The 13395-nt window shown below is 42.9% G+C and overlaps 1 protein-coding gene across 9 annotated transcripts in view; it reads right to left on the bottom strand.

The window, feature by feature from the left end:
- NAV2 (neuron navigator 2) overlaps positions 1–13395 on the bottom strand; it is a 775852-nt gene that overhangs the window by 168190 nt on the left and 594267 nt on the right. For all 9 annotated transcript variants that reach the window (XR_008669893.2, XM_055356422.2, XM_063711041.1 and 6 more), the window contains 2 exons: positions 7122–7230; positions 4543–4932 (listed from right to left, as the gene is read on the bottom strand). Coding sequence is in view for 8 of the 9 variants with exons in the window: in XM_055356422.2 (XP_055212397.2) it covers positions 4543–4932; positions 7122–7230 (499 nt within the window). In the remaining variant the exon portion in view is untranslated. The remainder of the gene's footprint in view (positions 1–4542; positions 4933–7121; positions 7231–13395) is intronic.

Genomic DNA, 13395 nt, shown 5'->3' with positions numbered 1-13395 from the left:
ACACGTGAGACTGAGCTAACTCTGACTGGGGGAATCCCAGAGGACATCACAGGGGAGACATTTTCTTCAGGATTAGTCAGATGGGCATGAGGGGAAAGGAATTCCAGGAAGAAAGCAGCATGTCCCAGGAGGGAGGGCTTTGCAAATGCAGGAACCAGAGGCAGGGCTTTGCAAATGCAGGAACCAGCTTTTGGTGGTGGCAGGTAGCCTAGAGCAGTGGGAAGTCTGGAGTGTGTGAAGGGAAATGTGGCCGGGGGTAAGTCAGCGAAGGCAGATGAGGCAGAGGCCATGAAGAGCCTCCACAGTCAGTTAAGGCATTCAGATCTGTTCCCACAGGCAATGGGAAGCCATCAAAGGTTCTGAGAGGGAGAAACTTCTGATGTTATATTTAAAGGGTCATTTTTTTGTCCATAAAGGGATATCTACTTATACTTTGGAACATTACACAACTCAGTGCCTCCTTTGAAAAGAAAAAAAAAATCATTTCAAACATATGGACGTGGAGTCTGCCCCTTTAATTTTATTCTGTACCATATGGCACTTTGAATTTTTAGAATATGAGTAGAAGATTGACTTCACAGATCAAAACCTAGTAAGAGAAATTTCATCTGTTATTTTAATTTCCTCCCCACTACAGCCAATGCCCAGTTTATCAATCCAATAAAAGGGATGAGTGAGATCAGATAACAACCTGTAAAGTACTTAGACATGCCTGGTATATACCAGGCACAATATAAGAACACACACACACACAGAGTGTAAAAGGCATGTGCCCTTAATTCTTAGCTAAACTACATGGTAATACGGTAATAAAGTAATTTCAGCCCTACCATAGGGAGAACTGAAGGATACACACAGGTGCGCATGCACACACCAGTACAGAAAATGAACTAGAGGCATCAAAAAATAGCTGTTATGCCAAGCCGAAGTACAGCATCACTTTAAAAACAGAGGTCTTAGGTTTTTAGAAACCAGAATTTACTTCCATATCAGATTTTCTAAATAAACTTGCTATAAACTTTTACAAGAACTTTCCTCAAAGAGCCTCTGTACAGATTGATATATTACTCATACATCAAGGCTACATTTCTACTAAGCCAAATAAACATCTGGACAAAAGCTTTAATCGTTTCATTGTTTCCAAGCGCCTGGATGTTTGAGGGAGATAAGGCATCTAGACCCCGACTGGGATTTTGATCTTTATCAGATATAACTGCAAACAGAAATCCAGCTGAAGGTTTAAAAACCATATTAATTGTAGCACTTCAAAGCTCAGGGAAGTCAAATGACATGCCTAATGTCACAGAGCTGGCAAGAGGTCGGGGAGGGTTTAAGCCCTGGTCTGCCCAATATGATATCCCAGCCTATTTCCCTTTCACTACATCAACTGCCTCAACAATGCCTTATTCAGCACATTCTGAAGCACAGAATAACCAGCCTTTCAATATTTACAACCTTGCCAGTTTATAGGAAGAATATGATGAGTAGAAAAGACATTAAGTGTCTTGCCCTGAACTCTGCGTGTAAACACAAACTGGTAACTTGGCCTCAAAGCAGAAATTCACATGCATTTCCACAGAGTGGGGAGACATGCTTAACAAGTGTTCTAGAATGCTACAACTAGAAGGAGCATTAGGTTCCATCTGGGCTACCTCTCCTCATGCTGAGGGTACATTTCTACATTAAAAGGAACAGGAAGAGAAACCAGACCAAAGTTCTCCAGTTTCAGTAATTGGGTGCTTTGCTTACATTTCTGAACTTCTTATCTACACTTGCTCTAAGTGCTATCACACACGCTAAAACGTAAGCTTGGCAAAGCTGGAAGTGAAATGTAAACATCGGTGCTTTTAAGCAAAGGTAAAGGCTCTGGTTTGGATGGTTAAAGAAACCAGGAGTTTCTCAATCGGCTATCACTAAGATTCAGGTTAGAGTGTTTCAATGTCTCCACCTTGTGGACATAATTAACACTACATCAAAATGAATTCACTGGCCATCTTTTTAGAATTGAAAGACTGGTTCGACAATAAAATCAACTCTTTATTACAGGATACAAAAACCTCAAAACAAGCCACAATTTGTTTGGTAGTATATGAAAATGGGAATTGATAATAATAAATCTGAGTCCATGCTAGATACTAAAAGTCTTCTAAACAATAATACAAAGATTACATTATGTGAAATTCAGTTGTAGTAATAGGTGTATGCTATTGTTTTTCATGTTTATGGAAAACTAGAAAAAAAAGGATGCTCTAAGTTGACCAGGTCATTTAATTTCTCACTCCATTAATTGCGCCAGCCATTCCAGGCAGCAGAAATTTGTTGTACTGTAAGGTGTTGGGGCTCAGAAAACACTACAAAATAAAGGCCTCAGAAGCGAAAGTTTTTCTCTGACCTTTTTCTGCCCTCTGGTCTCTCAATCCTATTTCCCCTGAGGCCAGCCATAGAAACTAGAATCCCTCTGCCCCTAGGTAGGCCATAGAAATCAGAACCCTTTTTCCCCAAAGCCAGTCATAAAACCTCCAAACATTATTCTAATTTTTCCTCTTCCTTTCTGTGTGAAGCCTGGGCATAAGGAAATTATCTGACCCACCTTGTTTGATTGTAGAAACCTCCATTACAGAGAGGGCTCTGCCCCATACCCAGAAGGCAGGAATGCTTCTCAGAAGGGCCAAGAAGAACCTTGCTTGGTTTCCCCACTCCATCTACTAGCATTAGATCACACCTTTTTTGCCCAATCATATTTCTACACAGCTGCCCATACTTTGTAGAACCTAAGCATAAAATTGGACAATCTCCCCTATATCTTTGGGTATTCATTCTGAAGGCTTCTGTGTATATACATTAAGTAAATTTGTATGTCCTTTCTCCAATGAATCTGCCTTTTGTGAGCTGATTTTCCAGTGAACCTTCAGAGGGTAAAGGGGAAATTTTCCTTTTGCCCCTGCAAAAGGTTTGGTGGATCCTGTTTTCAAAGATCTCACTACCCAAGATAGTTCTAAAAGTAACAGGCTGAAAACCAAAGCACCTCTATGCCTCAGCTTTTAATGAAATAAAAGAACACTTCTAGTCACAGAGGTAGAACAGAGGAAAATCAAATTAATTTTGAAATAAACTCTAGTAGTTGTAGTATTTCAATACAGCAATAAAATGTTGGCAAGATGGTACACTATTACGCTCTGTCCCTAATAGCTGCAAGCCCTTGGGCAAGTTATTTAACCTTCCTGGACTTCACTTTCCTCATCTCTAAAATGGGGACTATGATATCATCTACCTCAAAGGATTGCTATGGAGATAGAACAAGAGAGTATAAAAGTAAAGCACCTAGCACTGTGTTTGGCATATAGGAGAGTTAGCTATTATTTAAATTATAAAAATACTGACTCACGCATTGGGTTCTTGATCATTATTTTCATGGAAATGAGTGGCACAATTAGTATTTCTGCTTTTTCTTATCCGTAACTTTAACAGCTAGAACATTCAAGGTGGAAAAGATCTTGGAGAACTTCTGGGCAAGTCATGTTAACAGATGAAGGAAGAAGTCCCAGGCAAGTGAAATAACTCACTGCACCTTAAGTCTGCAGGGTGATCTGAGAGGGGAGCATGAACAAGTTACCAGCCGGGCCTCGTGCTATACAGTCATGGCAGGCTCCACCTGAAAGGTTCCTTAGACATCATCTCATCACTCCCCTTCACTTCATATATGAGCACACGGAGAAACAGGGAGGCTGGGTTTGTTCATTCATTCACTGATTCACATGTTCATTGATTTAGCAATATTTATGAGCTCCTATTATACACAACACACTGGGGATTCTGCGGTGAACACGCAAGACAAGTCCTTGCTTTATGGTACTTACTGCTGCAAGTAGGAGGGGGCCGGGAGGCAACAGAGGATATACACATAATCAGGCTAATTTCGAATAGTGATAATCTTCCAAAGGAGCCTGCCACAGAGTGGTGGAGATGCCTAGGGCAGGAGGCAGGACACACAGCTACTTCAAATTGCATGGTCAAGGAGGGCCCCTCCAAGGAGGTGTCAGCTGAGCAGCAAGAAGGACCAACCATGCAAAGATCTGGGAAGCAGAATCCAGGCTGAGAAACAGAGTGCAAGGCCGTGAGGCCGGAAAGAGCTTGACAAGATTGAAGACTGGAAGGGACAGCTGCAGCAGGGAAATAGGTAGGAGAGAGGAAGATGAGATCTAAGAGGCAGGTACAGGCCAGATCTCATAGGCCCGGGGAGGCCGTCTAACCTGCAAGTAGTCCATCCTCAGTGCAAGGTTTGGTTTAAGGGACTGATGCGACATGGTTTGTTTTCAGGTATTACTCTGTTGTGATTTACTGGCCAAGCCTGGACTACCCAGGCCTTCAGACTCACAGCCGAGCAGCGTTTCCCTCCATGTCACACAGCCTTTGATATGGACAGCAGAAACTCAGGTGGGCAGTTTGACCTCCTCCAGAAGACTCAAATAGAGCCCTACAAAAGAGAAGCCAGGTGCCAAGCCCTCTTTCTCTCTGGGAGAAAGGGCGGCCCCGGGTACTTACCCGCTTGTAATGTCATCGGTCCGGATGTTCTTGCTCAGAACATCCCCATCGCTCATGTAGCCGGGGGCGTCCATGCTGATGCCTTCCAGGTCCATCTCATCTCCTGCCTTGTCTGAGACGTCCACATGGCAGACACTACTGCCCCGGGAGGCCAGCTGCCTTCTCAGAGGGGCGGAGTACACATAGCGACCTGACTCAGTGTTGATGAAGCGGCTGGCGTTGGCTCGAGGGGGGTACCCATTGCCCATTGAGGGGGCGTCTCCTGCTTGGAGCCGAGGGCTGGACTGGCCCAGTCTCCAGGACAGAGGTGTGGGCCTCCCTGTCAAGCTGAGTATGCTACGGCCACTCATCTCCGTGGTGACATTGGTGTCAAACGTGGTTTCCAATGTGCTAGAAACAAAACCAACCTGATTAGACTCAAAGGTACCTAGTATCCTTCACAGTTTATATGTTCTTTAATTATTTAGAATTATGAAATAATCCTCATATATAAAATAGGATAAAACAGCCAGCCCCCATGTACCACCTGATGTGCTTCCTCTGCTCAAAATGAGAAAGGAAAGCTACACATCTACATAACATTCTGAAAAGCCTACCGGAGACTTTCCCTGCTAAAACATGGTACAAGAAATGAATTACTTTAATTAAATGACCTCAACTACTAGAATTTTCTTTCCAGGCCAGATGCAGTGGCTCACTTTCCAGGCCAGATGCAGTGCCTGTAATCCTAGCACTTTGGGAGGCTGAGGAGGGCGGATCATGAAGTCAAGAGATCAAGACCATCCTGGCCAACATGGTGAAACCCCATCTCTACTAAAAATACAAAAATTAGCTGGGCATGGTGGCATGTGCCTATAGTCCCAGCTACTCGGGAGGCTGAGGCAGGAGAATCGCTTGAACCCAGGAGGCTGAGGTTGCAGTGAGCTGAGATTGCGTCACTGCACTCCAGCCTGGCGACAGAGAGTGAGACTCCATCCCCCGCCGCCCTCCCCCCAAAAAATAAGAATTTTCTTTCCAATCTGGGAAAGAAAATACTAGAAAATGCTGAACTGATTAGGATGGGGCACGAAGGTTCCTGCTTGCCCATTCATTCTAGGATGTTGCATCACAGCCCTCTTTTCCTAAGAGTGGGATTCTCCACCCACTGGGAGTTCCTAATACCACATTTTACATCCTCAGCTCCCTCCCAACTGAGCAGTGGACACAGTTCTAATTTTCTAACCCTCTAAAGTTCACTTCCCCCGGACTTTTGCTTTTCTCATATTTCATCCAAAAAGCCTGGAAAGATTGGTAAATGCCTGGGCTTGAGTTCCCTCTTCAATCAAGTTACATGGACCAGAATCTGCCCAAGGATGAGCTCAATCTCTTGGCAGAGTCTGTCTTCCACTGTTTTCACAGCGCTGCAGTTTCTTGCAGCCCAGTCAAGACTATCGTCTGTACCTTCACAGGAAAACTGGAATTTCCTCACTGAGCAGAGAATGAGATTCTTCCCTGCAGAAGAAACCACTGAAGTCTTCCCTCCTGTCATAATTACCATCCCACTGTCAAACTGCTATGCCAACATTAAGTCAGTGTCAGTGACGACGGTGGAAAAAGGGATGTTTCACACCTAATGGTAGAGTCACAAGATCCAGTATCTGACTCCCCTTCATTCAGATACCTAAAGGTTTAAGAGGGTACCACCCCCAAACCCCCGAGTTTACTCTCCTCTGGAAGAGCCAATTTGGTCCCTTAAGCTGTTTTTGTTTTCCTCTGATCTTGGAAGTGACCTTATTTTTCTCAGATTGGACCCCTTGTTTTGGGCCTCGGTCCTATTGGAGATGGAACCCACAGTGGTTAACCCCAATCTTCCAAAACTGCTGACAGTGGGGAAGCCCTGTGGTTTCCTTGCCATAGCCACTTATCAAAGAAACTGAAATTGGAGAAGCAAAGGAGACTCCCTGGGAGCTCAGTGGGGACAACAAGAACTTTCCTTGATTTCTACAACTATAAAACCTCCTCCTGCCCAAATCACAAAAGACATCCCACCCAGGGTTGCATCCTCTTCAACTTCTTGTTCAACAATGAAAGCACCTGATGTTTCCAATGTAATACTAGATTTCATCCAACTAAATCAGAGTTAAAACATGATCATAAGCTTTTATAAATATTTCCTTACATGTTTTATGTACGTGCATGACTAACAATATTACAGAGTGCTGCATATCAGAAGATTGGGTAGGAATTCAAGCTATTCAGTTTATCACACAGGTCAAATATAGTTCACCTGCTCATTTCCACAGCACCAGACAGTTATAGAAAATGCAAGTAAAGTGAAATTTAAATAGAGCTGGTCTACAGTATCCTTTGTTGAATGGATTTAGCAACCTTCTGCTTTTGGGAAACATCTGTCTATACTAATTTTTTATTTCCTATAACTCTCTTCTGCATGTCGTATGGCATTCTTTGTGAATTCCGGCACATTTGGAAAGCAAGGCTATGATCCATTATAACCAAATCGCTTTGCTACTGGTATGAACAAACACAGGAGAAAATTAGGATACCAGGTAGTTCAGTAAAGTAATTCACACTGCAGATACCTGTGTGTAACCTGAGTTCCCCTTAAACTGGACATGGTTTCCTCCAAATTCTGCCGCAGATCAGCGATGTTCTTCACTGTCCGCAGCCGCCGAGCCTCAGGATCTTCCCCTAGAAAGATGAGGGTTAAGACTAGTTTAATTCTCTGACCAACCATGAGCTTCATAAGGGCAGCATCCATGTCTATGACCATAACCATATTCCATGCTCAGCACGTGCCTTGCTGTGGGTGCTTAATAAGGATTTGACAATGAATGAATGATTGAATGGAAGTGTGAATGGAAGCCCAAAGGAAGTGTGAAGTCCAGGGAGATTCTTCCTTCAGGTGCCTCCTTAAATAGGTGAAGTCTAGCATGTGGCAGCAGCCAAGTGCCTAGTCTGAGATGTAAACACATTTCCACAGTGTCTCCAACAGAGACATGCTCAGGTTAGGTCCAACCAGGTAGTCATTTTCTACCCATGCAAAAATGAGTGAAGCATTTTGTTTTCTCACCTATTGGTGATATATGCAGCTATCTTAGGCCCTACTGTGCAAGCATAGCTTGCAGTAGCTAGAAGATCTGCACCTGTTAATCACAAATATTTATACAGAGAAAGGTTGCCTTCTTCCTTGTTAGATGTATTATGTCACCTCAAATTCAAGCTCCTCTACTTACTGGCTGTGTGACTGTGGGGAAGGTGCTGGTCCTCTCTATCCTTCAGACTTCACTTTTCTAAAAGGAACGCAGTGGTAGTACTGACCGCAAAGGACATTTGTGGAGACAAACTGGGATCAGGCCTGGAGATCCCTTAGCACAGTGCCCACCATAAGCACTCAACACAAGCCAGCTGGTGCTCTAGAGCAGGGAGCCTGTAAGAAACAGCTGGGGGTCAGGTGCAGTGGCTCACGCCTATAATCCCAGCATTTAGGAAGCCAAAGTGGGCAGATCGCTTGAGCCCAGGAGTTCAAGACTAGCCTGGGAAACATGGCAAAACCCTGGCTGATGGCATACACCTGTAGTGCCAGCTACTCTGGAGGCTAAGGTTGGACGATGTCTTTAGTTTAGAAGGCAGAGGTTGCAGTCAGCCGAGATTGTGCCATTGCAATCCAGCCTGGGTAACAGAGAGTGAAGGGAGGAAAAGAGGAGGGGAGAAAGGCAGGGAAAGGAAGGGAAGGGAAGGGAAGGGAAGGAAAGGGAAGGAAAGAAAGGAAAGAAGGAAAGGAGGAAAGAAAGACAAGCAAGACAGAAAGACAAGAAGGCAAGAAAGCAAGCAAGCAAGCAAGCAAGAAAAGACAGACAGAAAGCCAGCCAGCCAAGAAAGAAAAGAAGGAAGGAAAGGAAAGAAAGGGAAGGGAAGGGAGACAGAAAGAAAGGAAGAAAGAAAGAAAGAGAAAAAAGAGAGAAGAGAAGAAAAGAGAAAAGGAAAGGAAAGGAAAGAAAAGAGAAAAGGAAAGGAAAAAGAAAAAGAAAGAAGAAAGAGAGGAAAGGAAAGGAAAGGAAAGGAAAATGGAAATGGAAATGGAAATGGAAAGGGAAAGGGAAAGGGAAAGAAAAGAAATGGAACGGAATGGAAAGGAAGGGAAAGGAAAGGGGAAAGGGGAAAGAGGAAAGGGGAAAGGGGAAGAAGAGAAAAGAAAGAAAGAGAAGAAAAGGAAAGGAAAGCAAAAGAAAAGAGAAGAAAAGAAAAGGAAAGAAAACAGACAGCTGGGTTCCTCTTTGTCAGGACCACAGTATTCCATTCCCTGGGCAAAACTTTCCACAAGACACATGGCTGAGCAGCATTTGAGCTGAGCTGGCACTAGTGTACCATGAGAAATATGCCACACACAAGCTAGGACACAGTGCAGTCTTGTTTTGCCTTCTCTGGCAATTCTGTTCCTTCCTTCCTTCCTTCCTTCCTTCCTTCCTTCCTTCCTTCCTTCCTTCCTTCCTTCCTTCCTTCCTTCCTTCTTTCTTTCTTTCTTTCTTTCTTTCTTTCTTTCTTTCTTTCTTTCTTTCTTTCAGACAGAGTCTTGCTCTGTCGCCCAGGCTGGAGTGCAGTGGCACGATCTCAGCTCACTGCAACCTCCACCTCCTCAGTTGAAGCGATTCTTCTGCCTCAGCCTCCTGAGTAGCTGGGATAACAGGCGCCCGCCACCACACCCGGCTAAATCTTTTTTTGTTGTTAGTAGATACAGGGTTTCACCATGTTGGCCAGGCTGGTCTTGAACTCCTGGCTTCAGGTGATCCACCCACCTTGGCTTCCCAAAGTGCTGGGATTACAGGCGTGAGCCACCGCACACGGCCTAGTTCCGTTTCTTTTAGCCTTACAAAGGGAAGAGGAGAGGTGCAATAACTACAATAATGATTAATAGAATTATATATTTTCTCCCTCAGAGTAATTTTAGGGAGAGCTGAGAAGACTGAGGAAGCACAATCATGGGTCTTTAAAAGCCTAGGACTATTTTCAAGTGTTGAGCAATATTTTCAAAGAAATCTCCATCTAGAACATAGCACAAGCAGAATTTACATTAGACATCAAGCAGCAGCAAGTAGAATTGACATCAGACACCAAGTTGAACTTCCAACAATTGCCATTAACAGGGGACAAGGCAGCTAAGAAATATAACAGAATTAACTTTTCTTCTGAGACAGATGACAACTTCCTTAGGTCGTTCTTGGCATGGTGGTGCCTGGAGGCTGGGATGGAGTAAATGATATACCCATGATTTCATGGAGGAAATTTACTTGAAAATGCAAGTGCTTTCCAATTTCTCCTTCCACCTTTTAACCCAAAGAAATTTGGAAGGCATTTTTCTCTTATCTGAAAAGTGGTCAAACTTGCATTTCCCTCCCAGTGCTTTAAAATACATATATATGTATGTGTTTTTAAACAAAAGCAAAGATGAATGTCTATTATACCTTCCCCTAATGACTTTGGAGGAATGTAACTGCATCTACCTTCTGGGCCATCAGTGAAATCTTTTACTGCCAATTTGGCCACATTTTATGTATATAAGCCTGTTAAAAAAATATTGATTCTTAGGTTAGCTCTAGGCCCTTTAGAAAATATTGATTATGAAGCTAAGTCTAGGCATAGGTTTTCAAATTACCTCAACTGATTACCTTAACCACACGCACAAAATATAATAGCCATATTTACTTATCCATCACTCTATTAATGACATACTGTTGCTGGTCTTAACCCTCCATTAGAAATTCAACTATTTTATTTTTTAGAGACAGGGTCTTGCTCTGTTGCTCAGGCTGGAGTGCAGTGCTGTGATCACAGCTCAATGCAGCCTCAAACTCCTGGGCTCAGGAGATCCTCCCACCTCAGCCTCCCATGCAGCTAGGGCTACAGAGATGCACCACCATGCCTGGCTAATTTGTTTTCTTTGCAGAGATGAGGTTTTCTATGTGTTGCCCAGGCTAGTCTCAAACTCCTGGCCTCAAGCGATCCTCTCACCTTGGCCTCCCAAAGTGCTGGGATTACAGGTATAGCTACTGCACCCAGACAGAAAGTCAAAGATCTTTGAGTTGGGAATGGTGTCTCATCTTTCCTTTTGGTAACCCCCACACAATTTATAGAGGTCTAAGAAATGTTCATTATACAACACATGTTTGGTCAGTACGGGGTTGTAGGAAAAGCATGGACTTCAGTTATCCACAGATAAATATTTAAATTGTGGCAATGCTGCTTATTAGCCACTTGACCCTGGACAAGTCACTTATCCTCTCTGGATCTCATTTGTAAAGTGGACATAAAAACCTCTCGCTAGAAGGGTTAGGGTGAGAGTCAGATGATATGGCACATAGCACAAAATGAGGGCTCAGTAAATATGAGTGTCCTGTTTCCCTCTTGTGGGTCGTGCTGGGAAATATTTGCCTTCCTCCAGGGCTCTACATCAGATCCCAAGGGCAATATAGGAACACAAAACAGTAACCCACCTGACATGCTTAGGTGATCACGTTCTGAACTGCCAATTATGCCTCCTCTGACAATGACCTGAATGTAGGATTTACCCACTAACTCACAGCCTGAACACAATAAAAACACAATCGAGCTCCAGTGGAAACAGCAGGGAGCTTTCAGCTCACAGATATGGAGAGGTCTTAAAACTTTAGTGTCTACCTGTAGCGATCTGGACTTTGCCAAGGAGGGCTCTACCTCAAGCCACTAGTCATGATTGGGAGAGCATTGCATTGTGACCAAATATGACTGAGTTTGGAGGATATCAAAGTGTTACAAAAGGACCATGGAAAAAATCCAGGATTTTTACTTGGAAATAAAGAAACCTTAAGGGATATGTTACAACATGAAAAAGAATGAAAACTGGGGCTTCAGAAGGATGAATTATATCCGGCGATTGGAAATGTAAGAATAAAGAACTCCATTAACTGTTGAAGCCGTCAACAACAGCAAAAAAAATAAAGGGCTGCCTTATGAAGGAACAACATTTTGTCCAAGAAATATTCAAGCAGAGGCTGAAAGATGAGTCATCAGTAAGCTATAGAAGGAATTCATGAGCAGGATGATAAGCAGGTGTGTGTGGTTCCTTCAATTCTATCATGCAAGATGCATTTCTCAACTGTAATGCTCTGTACATACCACACACCATAGGAAAACCCACCTATTTGCATAAGTAAGAGGAAGAACTAAGCAATTGATCAAATAGTTATGTAAATGTCCATTTCTAAATAGTCCTACCATTCACTGTCATTTCAAAGGACTGGCTGTGGGTAAGTTAAATTCAACCTCATGCTATTTATTATTCAGTGTCTCCATAAAAAAAAATTCAACATAGTCACGTGTGATTTCTACTGCTTGAATATAAAGACATGTCACCCTGATAAGGAATTTTCATTAGCGACCGACCCCATTTGATTTGACACCAAAGAGTGCATAGTCAAGCACTACTGGCTGCACAGTCTCTTCCCCTCAGCCGATTGACAGCATCTCAGGGTTTCTGAGCTCTTAAGGCCTGGTACAGCGGAGACATGGAGATAAAAAGAAAAATTAGGGGAAGATCACATACTGCAATCTGTCACTCTGAAATCTAAGTAATATTTGGAACATTCTCTGGCTCCTGCTTTTGCTTTTCAAATGTGGATTTTGCTGAGACTCAGCATCTGACAGGAATCCACACTGCTCCACGGGCCACACATCTGAACCATGCTGGGATCTGAAGCATTGGCCTCGCTCTTTTGATGTCTACACATCAGAACACAATCTGGAATGTGCATGGAGACTCGAGCAGCCATCTGAACTCCACACCCTTCTCATTGCTGGTCCTTTTCCTGTGCTATCCATGTACTCATATGAAAGAAAGCTACAAACCTTGAAGAGAAGGAAACAAAATCAATCCCAAATGTGGGGCCCAAATCATTCTAAGATGGACTGCTTACAAATGGCTTGAAGAATCTCTGCACCGTCACCGTGCCCAGGCAGTGGAACCAGAATCCTCTGAAATTAATCATCGGGGCTAATTGCTAGATGGGTAAGGTTCAATCATTGGGCTGCAGACCAATTCCACAGCTGTAATGTGGCTATTAAAATGCTGTAGTCAGGGATATTCAGTTCAATAAATGGATTTTAAGCCTGGATTCAGTTTTTAACCCGACTGTGGAAGTGGTAAGATATGAGAAGAATGACACAGCCACTAATAAATCCATGGCTTACCACTCATTTCCCTGACTAGAAGTTGCTGGAGCATGGGACACAGAGTTGGGGAATGGGGAAAAGAGACAGAGAAGATAGCAGCCTGGAATCCACCGTAGTAAAAATTCTAATTAAGGTGTGACTTTTCTTCTTTAATTAAGAATGTGATAGTATAGTGTCCAAAAATAAATGATTGCAGAATTAACTATACAACAACTGTGGATTTTATGCTGCCATACAGTATAATGTACCTGTAATCATCATTGTCTACATTACATTTAAATAAAATTTATATATTTTTTTGTTTCTGGTAAAAAGAAGCATGTTACAATTTTCCCCCCCAATTCACGTAGGACTCTAAGAACACATTTTAAATCAGTGCTTCCATACAGGAACAAAATCCACTATTTTAGAATTCTAAATCTTGTTGAAAAGCAACTTTATCTGAAGAGTAAACAAGAAGATTCAAAGTTAAGTATCAGTGCAGTCCAGAGCCTCTAAATGAATAAAACTGAATGTATCTTAAAAATAGGATTTGCACACCAGTAAGAGACTTGTTTACAATTCTGGGGAGGAGGGAAGAAACCGTAAGAGGGAGAGAAAAGGGAAGAAAAACAAGAAGAAAAATAATATGAAAAAAAAAGAAAGAAAGTT

This window comes from Gorilla gorilla, chromosome 9, assembly GCF_029281585.2.
Source record: "Gorilla gorilla gorilla isolate KB3781 chromosome 9, NHGRI_mGorGor1-v2.1_pri, whole genome shotgun sequence".
NCBI lineage: Eukaryota > Metazoa > Chordata > Mammalia > Primates > Hominidae > Gorilla > Gorilla gorilla.
The sequence above is the reverse complement of the archived record's forward strand: the minus strand, read 5'-3'. Positions and strand labels throughout refer to the sequence as shown.